The 22264-nt window shown below is 38.9% G+C and overlaps 1 protein-coding gene across 4 annotated transcripts; it reads left to right on the top strand.

The window, feature by feature from the left end:
* Positions 1–2962: 2962 nt before the first annotated feature.
* LOC131233944 (asparagine--tRNA ligase, chloroplastic/mitochondrial) lies at positions 2963–21980 on the top strand. 4 transcript variants are annotated; one of them, XM_058230828.1, is made up of 15 exons: positions 2963–3459; positions 6007–6075; positions 7371–7481; positions 9211–9318; positions 13037–13174; positions 13456–13536; positions 14339–14416; positions 14920–14988; positions 16285–16359; positions 16518–16601; positions 16760–16846; positions 18090–18185; positions 18274–18348; positions 20631–20757; positions 21697–21980. In XM_058230828.1, the coding sequence occupies exons 1-15, from the start codon at positions 3007–3009 to the stop codon at positions 21810–21812; spliced, it is 1767 nt and encodes a 588-aa protein (XP_058086811.1). In that variant the 5' UTR covers positions 2963–3006; the 3' UTR covers positions 21813–21980. The 4 variants fall into 4 exon arrangements, with proteins under 4 accessions (XP_058086811.1, XP_058086812.1, XP_058086813.1 ...); XM_058230831.1 differs by having other exon boundaries at positions 3321–3459; positions 7258–7481; XM_058230829.1 differs by lacking the exon at positions 9211–9318.
* The last annotated feature ends 284 nt before the right edge of the window (positions 21981–22264 follow it).

Raw genomic sequence — 22264 nt, 5'->3', positions numbered from 1 at the left:
AATTTTTCATTAAATAAAAATTTTTGCTTCCCAAATTACTCATTTTCAAGTTACTACGGCAATATTTATTTTTTAAATTGTTTGCGTCAATACAAAATCAGCTTTTAACTATGAAACTTCTTTATGCTGTACCATGATGTATGTGTTTCATCCATTTTTAAAGATCATTTTAGGGCTGATACCAAAAATGAGAGGAATATAAATCTCAAGTGGACTAAACCACGGGAAAACAATAGTGATTGGATATCCACCATTAAAATTCTCCTAAGGCCCAATGTATTGTTTATTTGACATCCAATTTGTTGATTAGGTCACATAGACCTAGGTGAATGGAAAAAACAAAGATTAGCTTGATCCAAAACTTTTATAGCCCCCAAAAAGTATTTAATGGTCAACATTCATTCAACACTGTTTTCTTGTAATGTGGTCCACTTGAGATTGAGATATACTTCATTTTTGGTCTCATACTGTAAAATGATCTAAAAACATAGATGGACGGCATGGATGAAACACATACATCATGGTGGGGCCCACATAGCACCAACCATCAGCCATTGGCCGGTGATAGGGGAGTAGCCAATATATTTCAGAGGATGCGGATTGGATACTAACAGGTTGAGTAGCGAGACTTGCTACTGAAGTTACGTCACCAAGTTATGTGGGCCCCATCATGATGTATGTTTTATATCCACGTTGTCCATCTATTTGGAAATATAATTTTAGGTAAAGATCAAAAGAATGAGTCAAATCCAAAGCTTCAGTGGACCTCACCACAGCAAATAGTGGAGAGAGTGACATCCACCATTAAAAACTTAAATAAGCCACAAAAGTTTTTGATCAAGCCGATATTTGTTTTTTCCCTTCTTTTCATGTCTGTGTTAACTTGTGAACGAGTTGGATTTCAAATAGAAATCACGATGAGCCTTAGGAAGGTTTCAACGGCAGGCATCAATCTCGCCATTGTTTTTTGTGGTGGGGTCAACTACATAATTGGATCCTTCGTTCTTTAACTCATGCTCTAAAATTAAATCTCTGCATAAATGGACGGTATTGATAAAGCACATACATCATAGTGGGCCCATGAAACTTGATGACGTCACTTCGGTAGCAAATCTTGCTATTCAACCAGTAAGTAGCTAATCCATGTCCAACTAGGATGCAGATTGGTTGGTGTACCTATATAGCTAGTGTATTGATGTCAGCAAGTTCTGTGGGTCCCATCATGAGGTATGTGTTATATCTAAACCATCCATTCATTTGGTGAGCTTATATTAAAGCTTGAACAAAAATTAAGCTGCAAAAAGCGGCGGGGGATTGAACGTCTACCATTGAAACCCTTTTTTGGGTCATAAAAGTTTTAGATCAATATGATTTCTTATTTTTTCCCCTCTTCATACAGGTATTTGTGACCTTATGAACATATTAGATGGAAAATAAACTAAAATAGGCCACAAAAGTTTTGGATCACTATGTTTTCACTTCATCCAATTGGGAGTAACCTTATAAATGATTTGGATAACATATAAATATAAGGTGGGCCTTAGTTGAAGGTTTTGTTGCTACTGGTGTTCAATTCTATACAACACATAACGACAATCATACCAAGAGCCTTATGACGATATTTTAGTTTTTTATTAAGTATTTTAGGGCCCGTTTGGCCAGTGGTATTAAGTTGTATTAAATGGGATTGCTTTGCTAATCCCGCCTCGAGATTGGGAATGACATGTTTGAAAGGAGTATGGGATGAGATTAAAAATAATTTTATAAGCTTTGGAAAATGAGCCTTGTGTTGGAAAGTGTGAGATGAGATTTCTAAATCCTATGATGATGAATTTCCAAGTGTGATTTGAAAGGAAATTTCAAGATTTACTTTTAATTGTATACATTCCAAACATGGTATTGGAAAACATGGGATACACCCAATACAGGGATAATACCTTACGCATGCATTTATTATTACTTTTAACAATTCAATCCACCTTAATCCCACCTAATGTAGTTGGCCAAATGAGCCCTTAGTTTATTTGTATTAAATATAATAATTTTATTTTCATTTAATAAAAAATAAATTTTTTATAATATAAAACATTTCCAAACGATAGATAGGGGTAAATGTGTCAAATTAACATATTTCACACATTTAAGATATTTGTTAACAATTAGTTTGTTTCGGATTTGGTACTTAATTTTTAGGCTTCAGCCGTAATTATCAACACAATTTTTTTTAATTTTAGATATCAGATTCGGTCTTCAGACTACAGATATAAGAAAGGGGGCCTAAGTTAAAATACCCTACAGTGTCCTTGAAACATAGAAGCTACCCAAGATCAACTGCGACGGCAAAAGTGCCCGGGGTCTACTAGCGTCGTGTACGATAGAAATGTCCGCACTCTCCTGCCACGGCCACCGGAACGACCGGTGCGTAGGGGTGTCAATGGGCCGCGGTCGGAACTAAAAATCAGAGTTTTGAAGAGGGCCGGCCCGAAACAGTTCAAAACCCGTGCTGGGACCTGGCACAGGCCCGGCCCATGACAGCCCTTCCGGTCGTGAACAAGACGAGTCGTCCATGTCCGCAGTGTAGTTAATCATCCACGAGCAAGGACACAGACTCTGTATTCATGACACTTGCTTGCCTGAATCCGAACGGTAAAAAAAGCGTGACACACCATACGCGCGGAACATGTCCAAATTAAGAAATAGTGGGCGATCATAACCCTCAATCAACACTCGATTGAGAAACTACAGACTATTTTTTTTAGTAAGATCATCCATTTCATAGGCCCAATTTGGGAAGATAGAATAATAATTTTAGATTTTTCAGTGGATTATACGATGTGGGCTAGATTTTGACGGTTCAGATTTACGTCAATCCATCTGACGTGGACATAATTCGGGTGCTTGTGCACGGACATTGCGACTCCTCAATTCTACCAAACAACGATTCAGATGAAAAAACCAAGTCAGTGGACAGTGGCCACGGAGAGATAACAGTCAGCTGCGTAGGAGATGGCAGCAGCAGCGGCAGCCGCTCTCGCTCCCGCGTCTTCTTCCCGCCTCGGCCCTCGTTCCACTGCTCGCCTTCTCCTCATCTGCACCACCGCCAGAAAACCTAGGAATCCCATCCAACGGCCCAAAAGCCTAGAAAGAAAACCTCATCTCCTCCTTCCGTCACTCCACCTCCATTTCCCTCTCACCGTCCCTTCAGAACTCTCATTTTCCAATTGGAGGCGTTTCTGCAGCGCAACCACCGGCTCTCTCTCCCCCGCCGAGCCCAGGACGGAGTCCGTCGGTAATCCGACGGCGGAAGCTGGCGAGAGGGTTCGGGAGTTCCGTAAGCGGTTGCGGATCGTCGACATAAAGGGCGGTCCTGATGAGGGCCTCGACAGGTTAGGGCAGAGGTTGTCCATCAGGGGATGGGTCCGGACTTGCCGCGTGCAGAGTAGTGTTACGTTTATTGAGGCGAGTGTCGTCTTAACATTCTCAATCGAATTTAATCGGAATGTGTTTGGTTCGCAATTCGTCACCATGATAGATTTTCATACGGGGAGTTACCTGATACTCTAGCTGTGTAGGGCGCTCGATATTTTGGTACTCAGAGACTGTACACATGGCATACATAAACACAAAATTAAACTGACTAAGCTGTGGGACTCACTGTTAATCACTCACAGTCCCAAAATTAGATTGGTTGAACAATCTGAGCCTCTGATTTGTGGACACTTGTTTGTTGAAACGTGACTGTTGGATATTTTTCATTTTTAATCATTCAATAGGTGTCCACCAATCAGATAATCAGATAATGAAATAAGCATAGTTCTTGGTTCATTTTATATCTAAATCGCGATCTATAATTTGGACAGTTTAATTGAATGAGTTGTATGCCACGTATGCAATTTCTAAATAATTTAGAAGTGCCTGTATTGTTGGGGTTGTGCCCAGAAAAAAAAAAAAAACTAATGTTATTTGACCTTAATTGATGACACGATGCATCCAATCTTGGCTTAATTGATTCTTATGGAACATGTTTATGTGAGAGATATAACCTTTGATGCTCTTTGTCACCTGAGATTGGATACAACGGCTTGTTAGCCAAGGGAGAGTCATGGTCCATGGATCTCATTGTCTTGAACATGACTATACAGGTTCCTGAGCATACTTGTGATATGATTAGATGGTCATCTCATGTTAGGGAACTAGCTTGGTGTTGGTTTGCCTTCTTCCGTACCCCACGTTAGTGTGAAAGTGTGCCATGGATAGTTCCTTGTATGGGGCCTTTGGTCACTTGCTGGTATAAAGACTGGGAGATCTATCATGTGTAGACTTGAACAGGCTTGTGGTTGTACTAGCTCCATCAAAATCCTTATGACTTGAGAATGCATGGATGAAGAGGTCCCAATTGATCATGCTTTTGCTCTCCTCATGAGGCTATTGCATTGCCAGTGAAAGTAGGTGTAGCTGGGTGTCTTCACAAAGGTCCTCGAAGTAACACATGATCTAATATGGGATCCACTTTGTCTAAACGAGACATGAATAGGTGGTTAATCTTAGGGTTTGGACCATCCATAGAGTGTTTAAAAGCTGGCTGACACATCTGACGTTTCCAATTGGTGGTTTTTCAACTGTTAACTTTCATTTTTAATTGCTGATTTATTTTGAATCACGCTTGATGGATATCAAATGGCTATTATTTGTTTGATATATACCTTTGGGTGCATGAGAATTGCCTAAGGATGGTGGCCAAGGATAGTGGAGGGATTTGGACAGTTGGGGTTGACGGATTAAGCAGGTAAACAAACTTCCTTCATAGTAACGTACATAGAAGTCCATATGATGCCGGAGTACCAATAGAAGGGGAGAGAGAGAGAGAGAGAGAGAGAGAGAGAGAGAGAGAGAGAGAGATGGCCAAGTGCACACGCCCCTTCTTCATGTGCAAGCTCACACCCCCCTTCTTCATCACATGTCCACACATTTATTTGTTTTGTTCATGGATGGCTTTGGTCCGATCTGGTGTCTATCAAGATTTATATGGAAGCTCTCAACTCCTCTCATTTGAGATATATCTAGGAGAGACTTCCTGCGGTGGGAGATCAATAGCGGCAATGATCAACGTTGATCTACTTCAAGTTGATTTTCCTTTTTTCGAGAAACATGGGCTGATCTAGATGGAGATCCTTCTAAAATATAAGTTGGATTTTAAAAAACCTTTAATTCCACTGCATTTGACACTAAAGTCCATTGTGTATATCATCCACCACAGTTCGCTAGAGTATGGATGTTTTTCTTTTCTTTTTTCTTTTTTATATATATCATGGGACATTGCTTCAGTGCATTTAGTGCATGGGAACATGCACCTATTTGCATCTGCACATGTGCTGCTCCAATCATTGATTTGGATTGTCCACTCGTTGCAGCCCATCCTCGGTGGGTTACCATGTGAATATCAAACCTGTTAAATGATTCCAACAATCTGCACACTTGGCCATCGCACACATCATCCATTTTGCTGAGACACAGATTGGATGGTTAGAATTATCTGACCAAAAGATTCTCTAGAACTACGACCAATCAAGGTGGGCCGACTGAGTTGGATGACTGGGATTGAAGATTGAACCTATTTTCTAAAAGATTATTGCCATCTGTTTCTGGATGTTGCTGATCAGAGGGTTAGGTTGTTCATCCAACTTTAATGATCTTTTGCATTTGTTCTAAGAAGAGTGTGTTAGATACACAGCAGGTATCCCCATTGATGATATTAATTGGCAGCATGCTCAACATGCAGCTAGGTGCGTGGGAAGGTTTCCATGCAGTCAGTCCACTGGAACATTTCCCCCCGATACTATATTTTGATTTTATTTCAGTTCATATTTGTTTGGCTGGGTTCTCATACATTAAACGTGGTGACTATGTGGCTTCAGCATCTCAAGCAATCAAATTGCCAGAGCCTATCTTCTGATGTGAGACTTTTTCACAATTACTTAATGTTACTTCCAATTTTTTAACCTGTAGGTTAATGATGGTTCATGCCTTTCTAACATGCAATGCGTGATGAGCTTGGATGCCGAAGGATACAATCAGGTATTGTCTGGGTGGCATGTGGCATTTATGCTCATTTCTTCAACAGCATCAAGCACCTGCAATTATAATATTGGGTTATTGCATTAATCACTATTGGAGAAATAAACTCAGTGTAACTTACAACAAGATCTTGTTTTCTATAAAATAAATATTCTGCCTTTGTGATATGGGCGAGTCTTAAAATATTTATTCAATAATATCTCCCTAATTGTAAATTTCGAACTGCTTGAGAAGTTGAAAGAATAATAGAAAACATACTAAGGTTAAACAATCAATGTCCTTTGTCTTTTTCCATGTGTTCCGTAACGGTAACAGTGGCTGTGACGGCTACCACCATTACCTTTACGATACGGGGCATAACGACTATTAACGCCCCATAACAGCCGTTACGGTCTCTCTATTTTATTTATTTACTTATTGAAAAAACCCCCGAAAAACGTGTATCTGCCATGTAATGTTGATTAAAAAGTATGAAAAACCTGTAAATGTCCCGTAATAGACCATTACGAGGCTATTATAGCTTTTATAGTATATGTTACGTGCCGTTAATGGCAATTATGGGTCATTTTTTTTCCATAACGGTTGTTACGGCCGTTATGACCCCTTAACGTGTAACGGTTGCCACCGTTACTTTTACGTAATGGCCTTTATGGCACACCATGGTCTTTCTCGACTCGACACATTTAAATATCAAGTTGCTTTTATCGTATGTGCTTGTTCACGCAACTGGTTGAAGTTGTGTTGTTTTGATGGGTTGGCAAACCACCACAAGATTGTCCAGCCATCAGTGGCATTTCCTAGGTGTATCCAGTCTGCCATGTGATCCCGAAAACTTTTGGATTTTCACCTAGTGCGCTTTATCTTGCATGAAGGTGGTACCTATCACTGCTTGATAGAATTGAATGACACCTCAAAAAATGATAACATTGTTGGGAAGTGGTATTCAGATGAATGCTATTATATTTTGTTCATATTGGGTATTGAAATGTTTAGCCTGTTTCAATTGGTCAAATATTAAAGTTGAGACTCATTGCTTTAGTCACTGAGTCATGGGCCCGACAAATGTGAAGCTGAGGAAGTAAGATTTCTATCCTTATACTGGTAATCCACACAGTGTATGATGTTGCCCGGCAAGGAGCAGCATTTCTTGCAAATATGTAATGAATTTTCATTCCTTTTCAGGACTATGCTATCGAATCATGGATTGCAAATTAATGTCATTTCTGAGTAAAGTTATGATGTTCATAATTGTTAAATTTCCAGGTAAGTTTGTAAATATTTCTGTTTGTTATCAGGTGGAAAGTGGCTTCATCACGACTGGTGCATCTGTGAGGGTAGAGGGCATTCTATTAAGAAGTCAAGGATCCAAGCAAAAGGTGGAATTGAAGGTGGCAGAAATCATCAGTGTAAGGAACCTGACTTTTGAGTCTTTAGCACCAGTCACTGTGCAATCTCTAGTCAGTCACATACCTGTGTAAGAGTCACTATTTCCATTCAAATGGTTGTTTAAGTAACTCTTATGAATAGGTTAAGACCATTCAATAGTATCTTTTATCATTGGAAACACTTAAATTTTGTGAGAAAGAAAAAGAACATAGACATGTTTCTGTTTGTGATGACGAAACTTCCGTAAGATCTCAAAAGACAGATGCACGATGGCTAGATACATGGTGATCAAAGTGTCTTTCCCTTCTCTGTTTTTTGTTCTTATGTTTAGGAGATGGTGTTGTTCTTGCCAGTACCATGATGGCTACCGTGGATGCATTGGAAGAAACTAAGGGTTCTCAGTGCTGAGGTCCTGCAATTTGTACCACAGACAAGGGAGCAAATTAACGAGGTCAAAGAGTAGAAGCACGTTACTGATTTCCAAATATCCTATGGAAAGGTGGGTTTTCATAAAAGCAGTGGGTCCACCACTTCCACTATCCAATTAGATGTGGTTGGCCTTGAGGGTAGGAGCTTGCTTCGGCAGACTTACGAGGCCCAAAAAAAGAAAAAATGCGGCAGCTGGCAGCATGCAGCCTGAACTGAACATGCTGATAGACTCCACTAACAAATTAACAAGAAGGCAAGAAGGGGGTAGGTGGAGATCAATGGGCAGTGGGCTTCAAGTCAATCTCTCAGATAGTCCATCTCTCGTTTTAAGCTCTCCTTGTGGTGCGTTGGTTGTAAGAGTGTTGCATGCTACTGATTGAAGGTTTTTATATAGGTGCTGGAGCCAAGGGTGTCCAATCAGATGACACCATGTGTCTCGAGACCTTTTGGCATGGTTGAATAGGAAGCTGCCAAGTCAAAACCTAGACTTGACAGGATCAATTGAGGAGACCGATAATTTTTTCAGCAGATCTTGAATAAGCTATGGGTGGGGGCTGCATGCCAATGCAGGAGATCTTGTTGGTTGAGATCTTGGAGAATCTGTAGAGATTTTACCCAACCTGATATTAGGATCCCCCTCAGATATAACGAGTCTTCTTGGACGTTGAACCCTGCTGGCTGACTGAGAGTGCTACTGAAATTGGCGAGTTCTAAACTAGAGCAACATCCACTGTGGGACCTTGGGTTCTGCTGCCTTGGATACATTTGATTAGCTGGAGAAGAGGGTCTTTGGCATGGTACTTCCATTCGGTAGAACATCTCTGTCGCACCCCGAACCTCCTCAGACAAATCCCCTCAGTTTTTCTCATACTCGTAACAAAATGAGCCTCAAACTGGTGGGGTTCTTACTCAGTTGGATGCAAACCCCACATCAACAAGAAAGACAACCGAAGGAGTGTTGAGCTTGCAAGTTCTGGCATAGTCTATCTTTGCATGATGTGCTAGAATCAGATGCTATTTTTCTGACTATTGATTTTACGTATTTTTTCGTCATTGTGTTTACTTGTTGCTCTCCTCTTTGCGTTTTGCTTCTGTAAATAAATTTAACTTCACAAGGAGTCTCCAAACAAAAAGTAAACTTCTCTTGGTGCTCGAAGCAGAAGGTAACAAAGATACGAAGCAGACAGTGACAAAGATGCCTTCGTGCATCTCTTTTACCTTCTTTTCACCTTCATCTGGTGCAGCTATATTTACGAGCTTTTATGCTGCTGCTTTTCATGTGAGAAATTTGCTCATTGCCCTCTTTATCCCATTTCATAGGTTGGCAAGTGTGACCCTTCAACTTTTCCTATTCAAAAGAAGAGGGCAAGCAGAGAATTCTTGAGAACAATAGCCCATCTTCGTGCTCGGACAAACACATTTGGTGCGGTATGCTTCTGCTTGTTTAATTATTATACCCAGGGCATTTCTTCTTCTTCTTCTTCTTCTTCTTTTGTTTGAGAGGCAACACAAATAATTTATTATACCCAGGGCATTCCTTCTTTTATCAACACTTGAATTGTTGATTCTAAATGGTGCTCTTACCTCATTAGTCACTTTGAACAGTAGAATTATTCGCTGGGGGTCCTAATCCTTCACTGATTATTTGGTTGGGTTTGAAGTTACCTTTTGCTTTTAGATAGTTCCAAACTGCTTTGTGCTGTGCATTGGTACAGCCATTTTCATGAGAGGTTGGGTTCAGTTTGTATTTTGAAAACTTAAGGTGATAAATGGGGTTACTTCTAAGCACACCATGGTCTCGTTTATCCAAGTCCTGCTTATTAGTTTGGCGCTGAATTTTTACGTCAATGCTAGAAATATATTGCGTATTAGTTTGAAACAATGCGGTGTGTATTAGTTTGTAACTTAATTGAAGCTAAATTTGAAATCTGCATATTGGCTTGGAACTTTGCAAATTATCAGTGTTACATTGGCTGTTTTGCTTGAAGATTTCATGTTTTGATGTTTAGATCATTGTTTCTTTTGAAAGCTTTAACTGCATGGGTGTTTTCTTTCACCAATTTTTCTGTTCAGTGTCAGGATTGGATGGTTTGCTCAAACAATAATAATATCCTTTCAGAATGATTCAAATGCTTCCCCATTGAATGGTATTCATATACCGTTTACATATAATAATAATAATAAAATTTAAAACTTTTTTGGCTATTCTTTTGCTACGTGGTTGAAATTAGAGCTGGGCATCAGACCGAGTTGGATCGGATTGGGTCCAACTCGAGTCAGTCTGAAATCTACATGGGCTGACCTGAACTCGATCCGATCTGGGACCGAGTCCGGGACATTTGACTCGAACCAATCCGATGCAAGGGGTGCGCATTTAACCGTTGGGACTGTGTAACCGGACCGGAACTGTTGGATCGGTCCGGTTTGGTCCGGTTCCAGGGTGCTAACAGTCCGGTTCCGGTTCCCAAATTTTTTGAACCGTTGATTACAGATCAGTTCCAGTTTAGGGTCCTGTAGATCCGAACCCCCCCCCACCCCCCCCACCAAAAAAAAAAAAAAAAAAAAAAAAAAACCCCCAAGTTGCCTAAGCACTTTAACGCCCTGCCCTCTCTCGCGCCGCACTCCCTGCCCTCTACTCTCTCTCTCTCTCGCCGCACTCCCTCAATCCCTCTCTCTCTCTCTCTCTCTCTCTCTCTCTCTCTCTCTTCCATAGAAAACCCAAAATAAAAAAAAAACCCAATTCAGATCTCTGCCTCAAGAAAACCCCACGAAAGAGAAAATTCCAAATTCAAAACACCTAACTCAATGCAATCTCCAACACAATTCCCCATTCTCTTCTTCTCCTTTTTCATGTGTTTCTCCCTTTCCCTCTCCGACCCCTGAATCACCAAACCAGGCCTCTTTTGAGGGACTGTCAATGCGGCCCGCTCGAACTTCATCAGCGAATTCGTCGCCATCATGGAGTCCCTCTTTGAACAAGTCAACCGCGCCGGCTGGGGGACCCATGTCAACGGCTTCGTCTACGGCCTCGCCCGATGCCTCTCTGACCTCTCCCACACCGACTGCCTCTTCTGCGAGCCATGAAGTGGTGGAGTGTTTGCCGGAGAATGAAGGGAAAGGTACATCACAATCTCTATTCCTTTTCTTCTCTTTCTTCATCCTTTTTTTTTCCAAATCAACTAACTGGCCCAGAACCGTGGAACTGATCCGAAACCGAACCGTTTTTCACCGTCCGGTTCCGGTTCGGTTCTAAGGTGCTAACGGTCCGGTTCCGGTTTCAAAATTTGTATAACCGTTAGGAACGGTTCGGTTCCGGTTTCACCCTAGAATCGGACCGAACCGACTTGGTCAGGGAAACCGAGTTGGATCGGGTTGGGTCTGTGGGTCAAAATATGAGGTATGTGTTATATCCAAACCGTCCATCCATTTGGAGAGTTCATCTTAAGGCTTGAGCTGAAAAATAAGACATATCTAAAGATTAATTGGAACACACTGCAAAAAACAGTGGGGGATTGAACGTTTACCATTGAAACCCTTTTGGAGATCACGGAAGTTTCAGATTAATATGATATTTGTTTTTCCTCTTCATCCATGTATTTTTAACCTTATTTACAGATTAGATGGAAAATAAACGTTATGGTGGGCCCTACGAATTTTTTAACGGTGAAAATCATTATCCTCATTGCTATTTTCGGTGTGGTCCACTTGAGCTTTAGATATGATTCATTTTTTTTTTTTTTCAAATGCTCTAAAATTATCACGAAAAATGGATATAATAAATACATCATTGTGGGGCCCATGTAATTTTGATCTCATTTGAGCCGTTCGTACAACTCGGAGCTCGAGGCGCGTCTGCTCGTCTTTGCACGACACGTATCTGCACAACTGTGCCTGTGTTGACGTGTTGTGCACGACACGTTATAGAGATTCAAGGCATGCTCACCTACGCACCTGCTCACGTGCGCACCTTTGCACACGTGTCATGGAAGTCTAATCTGAACGGTCCATAAGATGCAGAATCCCATGAAACCCCAGGGGACGAATTTTCACCCTGATCTAAGATTCTGGTGGGCCATAGAAAAGAGAAATGCAAATCAAGGGAAGAAATTGTTTTCATTTTTCATGGCCCACCAAAGTTTTGGTTCACAGTAAAAATTGGTACCAGGGGGTTTCATGAGGTTCTGCTTCACGTGGACTATTCAGATTTTCGAGACTCATCACGTATGATGAGTTCTCAAAAAAGTTCATAGCACTTTCGTTGGCAGCTGAGCATTCCTCATTAGAGATTTGAATTCGAAATCATATCTTGTCCAAGAGATATGATTCATATGAAGGAGGATATGTGGTGCACTGGTGTATAGTATCTTACGTTTTCAATTTGTACAAGTGGGCCCATGGTCCAATGATCAGAGCTGTTGAGCTTATCGACCCCACAGTGGATGAACCATGACCCAAAAATATTCAAAAGTAGAAGATCCTAGCAATCCAAGGCTTGCAATTAGAAGATCCTAGTGATGTTTATTTGTCATCCAAATATTCATAAGAATTACTCCGGATCGGATCGGATCACTCCGGATCGGATCCATTCGGTTTGGATTTCGGTTCGGATCGGTCTGGATTGACCACCATCCGAACTCGATCCGAAAAACTGTCGGATCTGAATGGCTCTACTCGATCCGCACCAATCCAGGCCGCCGGTTCGGTTCGGATCGGGGTCGGATCCACTGGATTGGGTCAGACATGCCCAACTCTAGTTGTAACTAACATTTTAAATGTTTTAACATAAAAAGCACATCCTGTACAGCTTGATATGTTTCTGACTTGGCATATCTTTTGTGCTGTGTATCTTTGTCACCTTGGCATGCATATCTATCTCTCGCATGAATTTGGTATCTTTCACAGGCTGACAAGCTTGACACCTCTTGTTTGTGAGATAACACTGGCACACATCTGTGTTTGGATTATCTATGATAGTTTTCTTGAACCACACTTCATCATCATCTATGCTTTATCCCAACTGATTGGACATATAAACATGCTTTTATCTTATGTTTCTACTGGTTATTGCTTTCTATTTTGCTCATGAATAAGTTTTACCTGTTTACAGCAATAATATGGGATCATTTATCATGGAAGCTGGTTGTAGGTTACAAGAGTGAGGAATGTTTTGGCATATGCAACTCACAAGTTTTTCCAAGAAAATGGATTTGTCTGGGTTTCAAGTCCAATCATAACTGCTTCAGATTGCGAAGGAGCTGGTGAACAATTCTGTGTGACAACTTTGGTATGCATAGCAATTATCAATATCTGAAATTTAGACTTCTTTTCATCTCTGAATTTCTGTTTGCCCATGCTAGCTTTTGTCTTGTTCCAAGTCAGCAGGTAATACACGCAAGGGATTTTTATCAACTTTTATGGGAGTCTATTTAGTGATTCTTGACAAACTTACAGGAGCTTATTACTATCATGTCAGCCTTCTTGAAAGGTTGCAAGATGGGAATATAAGTTTATATTGGTAGCTTACTGTTTTGTTTTTATGCTTCTTTTCCACTATCCCCTTTGCAGATTCCAAGCTCCCTAGAAAGTACTATATCACCAGTTAGTACCATCCCTATGACGAAGGATGGGGTAATTGATTGGTCACAGGTGGGTTCATATTTTGTTCTAATTTTAATTTTTCTATTTCAGCATTACCTGTGTGATATTTTCTATGTTATTCAACAAACAAAGTTATTAATACGTGTTGACTGGTTACACCTTTTCACTTATTAATTGCCTTTGTACCAGTAAAAAAAGGCCTTTGTAGCAACAAGTTTAAGAAGACATTCGGTCACTTCAACTGATCATGCAACGGGGTGAATGTTGATTGTGTTGAAAATTTCAAACTAGAAGACCTAAAATTTCAGCTGCTTCCCACATATCCATATTGTTTTCCTCTTTGAAGATTTTAGTAGTTAGAAGATATGTTACCTTTCAAGCCAATTTAAGAAATTACCTTCCCATTTATATAACTTGTGTGGGGTATATTCTCAATTACCATTGAATTTCCTACCATTCTTCTTGAACGCCGCACAGTCTCAGTGTATGTTTATGGATCTTTTGGAAAGGCAATATTTCACAAATATCAACTGATTTAATATTTTTGTGAAGCAAAATAAACTCATGTGGTTAAACTGAAATATCACATGGAAGGAACGACAATATGCATCTGGGTGATTTGGGCCCAGCTTAGTGCCCTCAAGTAAGCAGTCTATAACAGCCATCTTCGGATGCTGTGGCAGCATGGGGATTAGTTATTTTACAATTTTATTTGCGCTGACAAGTTTCTTTATTGCATTTTGTTTGTTTTATTTCTTTGCATAGCTGGTGTGTCAAAGTGCCTCTTCTTGTGTTTAAAAGTCTTGTATTAAATTGTTGATACACTCTTGTTTTTCCTTCCTCTTGCTAGGACTTTTTTGGAAAACCAGCATTCCTGACAGTTTCCGGCCAACTCAATGCTGAAACATATGCCTCTGCTCTTTCTGATGTATAAAATTTCTTCCTTTGCTATGTCTTGGTTTTTGTGCTTGATGCAAAGTTGATTTTTTGACTTGAGCTTTCATTAGTTACCATATTTTAATGAGAACGTCTTACCTGCAACTAGTTGAAAATTCATCTAGTTGTGTTGTGGGGCCATTGTAGTGTCCGTACAGCATCCAGCCCATCTGGCTAGGTAGCCCGACCAAGAAAATGGGACACCCTAAAATTAGGCTATTCCAGCCAGCAAGTGGGCCACATGTAATTATTTGATGTTTTTGGGTGGTTGTCTATTGTTTTCTATGGTGTGGTCCACTTGAGGTTTGGATCAGCCTGATATTTTGGGTGTCCCATTTTCATGCAGGGCAACCCTGCTGGATGGGTTTCATGCCCTACATTGAAGATAGTGGACCCCACTGGCAGCTACTTGCTCATCTTCTAATCTGCAACTAGTTCATCTGAGACATTCCGTATTATAATTTGTTTGTGATTAAGCTATTTCATGGACTCCAGGTATATACATTTGGTCCGACTTTTCGAGCAGAGAATTCTAATACTTCAAGGCATTTAGCTGAATTCTGGGTAATTGTTTTATCCTTCTTTCTTTTTTTTTTCCCCCCTTCTATGTCAACCAGAAAAACAGATTCGTGTGTGTTTTAGCAGAAAGCTTAAAGTATTTATGTGGCTGGAGTTTAAGAATGGCTGCACAAAAGAACTCTTGATATTTTTAAGCCACGAAATGAAAATGGGTTTAAGTGAAATGTATGTGGAATTGATGAGGAAAAAAGATGAAGAAGTGTTTGAAGACAAAATGAATGCTTGATATTATTTTCAATAAATAGTGTTTGATTATGGAAGTTGGAAGGACGGTTTGAATCACAATAAGGACGGTTTGAATCACAATAGACCACCTAAAATCTCCACTTGTGTATTTGTGAACTTTCAAAATTATCTATGAATTTAAGGCTTCTCATTTTCTTCATCATCATCATCATCTAAGCCTTATCCCAACTAATTGGGGTTGGCTACGTAAATCCTTTTCTACCATTCCACTCTATCAAGGGCCATAAATTCAGTTAGACCAAAAGTCATCAAGTTTTTCTTACTAACCATACCCATGTCATTTTGGGCCTTCCCCTTGCCCAACTCACTCCTTCCAACAGCCGCAGTTCTTGGCAAGGTATTTTGTAATGATAACGGTGGGCATGACAGCCACTGCCATTACCTTTACGATAGGGGGTATAACGGCTGTTGCGTGGGCCGTAATGGCCATCACGGCCTCTATTTTTTTTTTATTGAAAAAAAAAAAAAACCCTGAAAAACCTATATCAGCCCCATAATGGACCGTTATGTGGCTGCATAATGGATTGTTAACAGAGGTTGTAACGGCCTTTACGGGCAATTTTTTCCGAAACGGCTGTTATAGCCTTTACGACCCCACAACATGTAATGATTGCCACCGTTATCTTTATGTAACAGCCTTTATGGCAAACCATGGTTCTTGGTCTCCGTTGCACATGACCAAACCATCCAAGTCTGCTTTCCTCATCTTATTACCTATTAGTGCTACTCCTAAGTTTGCTTCTTTCATTTCTGAAAATATGTCAAAAACAGGAAAAAAAAAAAAAAAGGATTAAAAAAACTTACTTCAAAAGGCCTTCCAATTAAGTATCACTTTTTTGCAAATATTGGCAATATATTATTTCGTAAAAATGTGATTGTTTAAAAGTAAAACATTTACATGCCAATTCTTTTGCCACTTCAGTCTCAGCTTTTCTGTTGTTTTGCTCCCGGTTTGCCATTATGTAATTTTCATGGTTCTCTTGCACATAATTTGTACTGGAGCTCTCACAAGTTGTTCTCTCTTCTGTCTTCAAGATGATTGAACCAGAACTTGCTTTTGCCGATCTGAATGATGACATGGCGTGTGCAACTGCCTATCTCCAGTATGTCGTAGGTTACTCTCACATCTATTGTCTACTACCTGATGTTAGAATTATCTTACTTAGGCCCTTTTACTTTATACATGTGGTGTTTCTTGTGCTCTTTCATGCTTCGCCATTTTCGTCTTTAGATGCTTCTAATAACATGACATACTCTCTCAATGTCAGGTACGATATATTCTTGAGAACTGCAAAGAGGATATGGAATTTTTTAATACTTGGATCGAGAAAGGAATTATAGATAGATTAAGAGTATGGACTCAGCACAAGTGAATCTTTCAGTTTAAAACAGCAGATATAGTTCTTGGTTTCATTATAACGTACCGCCTAATGTTTTTGTGTACCATTTAACAAGATTATAGATGGATTTCTTTATGCGTACTTAAAGCATTTTCTTTTACTGTCGACAGAATGTGGCTGAAAAAGACTTTGTGCAGTTGACTTATACTGATGCCATTGAGCTTCTTCTGAAAGCAAAGAAGAAATTTGAATTCCCGGTATTTCAAAATCCTCCTAAATCTGAACGTGTATTCTGTGATGAGACAAATATGGCAATGTATGGCTACATGGTTGTGTAGTTGCAGTTTTCAACACCTGCTTTTTATTTCTGTGGCAGTTTCTGCCACTGGCCTTAGTTTGCCAGCCATCACGTTGAAGTAATTGACCATATTACTGGACAATCACCATCATCATCTTAGGCTTCTCCCTGGAATTGGGGTCAGCCATATTAATGGATGAAAGTATTACACTGTAGCATAAAGTTTTAATTCTTATAAGAGTGGAGGATCTTTCTATTGTTTGTGAGTTAAGCAAAAGGAAGTCTCCTTCATGTTTCTGATGCTTTTCTGTTTTTAAGCGTTAACGTATATGTCCATCTCACAATATCTTGTAGCATCTTCTTTGAAGGGAAAAAAGAAAGTCTATTTCCATTCTGATGGATCTGGTAGGATCGCAAATTCCACGGCATCTCATAACATATCATGACTTAGCTGTGTTTCAATCTGTTTTAAGTGCTGTCAGTCAACTGCGATTGACTTTCTCACTAAATTGAAATTATTCTTCTGGGAACTACTTCTAAGCCTCTTTATGGGCAATTGGGGGGGGAGCAATGGGAGGGAGGTGCTTCCGCAATGAATCACTCCAAAGCAGAAGAGGTGTTCTCCAAAGCTTCTTGTTGTGGAATGGGCTTCTTGTATTATATCTTTGGAAGATTGTACATTTTCTTTCTCCTTTGGTTGTAGTTTTTGTGGCACCTCGGCACTTTCTCAATAAAATTCATTGTTACTCTTCACAAAAAGAGAAAAAGAAAAGAAAAGAAATAATCTAACTAGAGCTTCTCCATGATAACCTAGGAGATGTAAATTTTGGCAAATATAAAAAAGGATAATTTCTTAAATTAAAAGCATTTCAAAAAATCTGATCAAACTTGGTTGAGAGCCAATTTGGACTAAAGCCAATATTCTCATGTGATAGCCATGAAAAAGAGGACCATATAAATGCTACTTTTAGGTTTATGTTTCTTCTAAAATGCAGCAGCATATCAGACCATATTAACTGTTTTAGTGATATGTTTGGCACAACCTACCTGTATAAAAAGAAAATACATTTATTTGCCTGTATTGTGTTCAAAATAGAAAGAAAGAAGCATCACAATTGTTTCTATGTAACACATTTTTTAAGGCTTTGACCCAAACAAATTGAATCTTTGCTTTTTATCTGGATTCTGAAAATTTTTTCTAGGTAAAGTGGGGATGTGATTTACAGAGTGAGCATGAACGTTACATCACAGAAGATGTTTTTGCAGGCTGCCCTGTGATAATCAGAGACTATCCCAAGGCATGTTACTTTAAGACTTTGATCATGTTAAGATGGCATGATTATCTTAAATTTTATATCTAATACTTTTGGAATTTGAATTTTCTAGGAGATAAAGGCTTTTTATATGCGGGAAAATGAAGATGGAAGGACTGTTGCAGCAATGGATCTGTTGGTTCCTCGGGTAATCCTTGAGAATTCTGCTACCTAGAGTCATTATCTGCTATGCACCATGTGTGTGGCTTATATGCGAGTAATATATTAGAAATAAAGGCCATGGTAGCTCTTATTTTGTCCACTGAAATTCTTCTTTTGTTTGTTAAATATGTGAGTGGTTCTTCTGAGAGCAGGAATAGTAATTGCTCGGTTAAAGTTTGTTAAAAGTATTAAAGTTTACTTCTTTTTCTTACTTATTTATTTATTTTATATCATAGCCCATATGCGGACCAGTTTACACAACTAGAAAAGATCTAGTAGGTACAGAAAAAGTTTGGACAAGAAGTTCTAGAGTTGTTAGTGATACAGCATGGGCTAGCTTTAACTCAAGAAACTAAGGATCAACTTGAGAAGCAATGTATTTTCCTTGGGGTTCTTCCTTCTGTATTTCTCCGAGTTTTTTCTAATAAAATCCTCATCTTTCAAAAAAGAAAAAGAAAAAAGAAGCAATGTACTAGGACTAGTAGCAGTAAAAATGTGTAAAATATCTTCCAAAACTCTCCTTTATTTGCAGAAGAATAGCAATACATAAGGGGGGCCATTGAATAGAACTTCAACTGCCTTCTGGGGCATCAGACTACTAAAAACAATAGAAAAATCACTCTTCTAACAAATCAATCACTGAGTGGAAATTCTGAAACTTGCATGTTCTTAACATGTCTCTAGAACCATACTTACGGCCTGTTTATAATGCTGTGTACAGGCCACTTTCCTACTTCAGATAAAAAGGTGAGGAGTTTGCTTGCTAAGTAAGTTTATAAACAACAGGACTAAATAAAGTACCCTTAACTATACACACACACACACACACACACACACACACACACACCCACCCACGCACACACCCCCGCATTCATGCCGTAGTGGGATTTCACCACCTATGGGTACTCTAACTACTATTTATAGTAAAGTAGAAAAATCGCAGAAGCTAATTGTGTGTGTGTATGGATGAACTCTGAATATGCATGCTCGTCCGTGGACACATGTGAACATCACAGACACCAGGGGGTTCACAATCTGATCTGACTGCTAGTGGTTCACACCAATCTGATCTGATTTCATTTGATGCCCACTGATCTGATTTGGGATGCAATGGTGGGGGCTGATTGCTTCTATGAAAATTACATATCATTTTTGTTCGGGTTCACTGGCTCTGAATGGTTAATACACACGGGCAGCATCTTGAATTTCTGTTGGGTGATGTAAGCTGCTCTTTTCATTCAGGGTGTATACCTGGATTAGACAAATGATGAAATCATTTAGAGAAATGGAAACGGATTCATAGCTTTGGCCACTTCTATAGAAAATGTTGATATTGAAGAGCTTTTAATGGTTTGATCATCTTTGAGGAAACATAGAACTGGAAAGCCACTTTATTACTCTATTTGCCAAATTTTCCGTTATTTATTTATTTTTAGTTTGTGAAATCATAGCTGTTGGTAGTAATTATAGCAGTGAATCCTGATTCTTTTGGCAGTATGTGTAGGGTCACATGGTAGAGACCGGGCATCATAAATGCATTTTCATCCATAATAAGCCAGTTTAGGATCTGGTAGTAGAAAATAATTCAATCATCTGATTAGATCTTCTATCAAATTGGAGAAATGATCTTTCTTTTTTGCTTCCACGCCTGATCACATATTGGTACAATTGGGATCGCCAATTGGCTTCAAATCTTAATTGTTGTAATCTGATTCTCGATCTCGACCCCAAGACCATATTCGAATCAAAACTAGAAAAACCCCAGATTTGAAGAAGAAAATAAAAATTGGCTGTGGGAGAATCCTGATGACCCTCTTGTTAAGAACTAGAAATCAGTCAAATCACTTGAATTCTCCCTCTTTCTTCTACCAATCAATAGGCACAAAGCTCAAAACTGATTTCATTTTATTTATTATTATTATTATTATTAATTTTTTTATTTTTATTTTTTTAAAATTTCTCCTGTGCACAATAATACCACATGCCCATTGAGGCCTTCACATAGGCTTTAACATAAAGAAAATCCTAATAGCTGGTGGAAAGCAATGTTGTCATAATTGTTATTATATTGCAGATTGAATAGGGGTTGAATGGAATCGCATCACAATTTAGAAGATTCAATTATCTTAAAAATGTAATATATATATATATATATCAGAAAAAAACTGAGAAAACTTATGATGATCCATTTTCCATCAATATATACCATTTTACTCTTTTTAGCAGATCTATTTGACCTATTCTTGGGATACATTCCTTTGTTATCAGGTTGGTGAACTTATTGGTGGAAGCCAACGAGAAGAGCGTCTAGATTTTCTTGAGAACCGTTTAGATGAGTTGAAGCTCAATAAGGAAAGCTATTGGTGGTATCTTGATCTGCGGCGTTTTGGCTCAGGTCAGGGATTTTCTCTTCAAATCATCATTATTTTTTCTCTGCTGATGTTGAAATGCCATTCTTCATAAGGTTAACTGATATGCTTGTACAACCAGTTGTAGCTTGTAGGCAATGTTTTAAATAGCAGTAGCATGTGGCATAGCACTTGGCCCTCTGTTCATGTAGCGTAAGCTACACAATGCTTCATCTTTTAATTTTAAAATAGAAAAAAATATGATAAATAGTAATATATATATATATATATATATATATATATGCCTAAAAGATCATTTATTTTTTCAAGTATAAGCATGTTCAAACAAGTTATTAATTGTCATTTATCAAAAGCCAATCCACATATAAACCAAATCAAATCATTATCACATCGACAACTTTTTAAGCATACCAGTTCAATTAATAATGTCTAATTGAAACCACAAGTCACAAGTATGAAAAGAAATTAAAATCCCACAGGTTGAGAGTATCAAGTATAGAATACAAAATACAGAGTATCAATTATCGAATACAAAATACAATTATCATTTATAAAAAAACCATAGCTCACGCTTCATCCATTACATGCACTCGCTACATATGCTACGACCTATTTGCTAACGCTACGTAGTGTCGTAGCTATGCTACGGGTGTTATTCAACAACCTACAATCTTTTTACAAGCATTTCACATTAAAATTGCATATATAACTTTTTCTATGGAAAGGTTGGAAGCGAAAATTACGAAGGCATGGAAAAAATGGGTTGTAGTGTGCAACTGGTTACAGTCAATCGGTCCACAGTAAATCTACCATACGATCTCAACCATCTATTTATACACTTGCATACATACAACATGAATGAACTTTGCATTCTTCTCACTTGACCCCCTTTGATGCTGGAAATATATCTTTGAAGATTGGGAAGAGGCAGAAAATTTGATTTCTTCCTGTTGGTGCATTTACAGTTCCTCATGCTGGCTTTGGATTGGGATTTGAGAGGCTTGTGCAGTTTGCAACTGGAATAGAGAACATAAGGGATGCAATCCCATTCCCTCGATCTCCCGGTTCTGCTGAGTTCTGAAACTGTGGCAAATCTTGCAACCTTGACATCATTGAACTTTTTTTTTTTTCCTGGATTACAGAAATATAGCTCATTGAATCAGTGAAGGCAGTTGTATACATTGTGCTTTTATGTCTTTTTTATTTTTATTTTTATTTTTTCTATACCAGTTTATTTTCCTTTTCTTTATTTGTTGCAATGATTTAATAAGAAACTGAAAAAGGATTTGGACATCTCATCATCCATCTTTATATCCCCAACTGGTTGGTATAAGGCTTGGATGATGATGATGATGATGATCATCCATCTTTATATCTTCTCTGGAAATGCTTCAGGCCGGGGTTTCTGTATCTTTCGTGAGAAGAGGACAGGACCATTGATGTTCCAAATTGCTGAAAACTTCTGATTCTAGACTGAATGGTTTTGCGAATGTTCCTTAACAGTGACCCACTAAATTATTGAACTCAAGAAGG

This window comes from Magnolia sinica, chromosome 18 (assembly GCF_029962835.1).
Source record: "Magnolia sinica isolate HGM2019 chromosome 18, MsV1, whole genome shotgun sequence".
Taxonomy (NCBI): Eukaryota; Viridiplantae; Streptophyta; class Magnoliopsida; order Magnoliales; family Magnoliaceae; genus Magnolia; species Magnolia sinica.
Note: the sequence above shows the minus strand (reverse complement) of the source record. Positions and strands in the feature narration are given on the sequence as shown.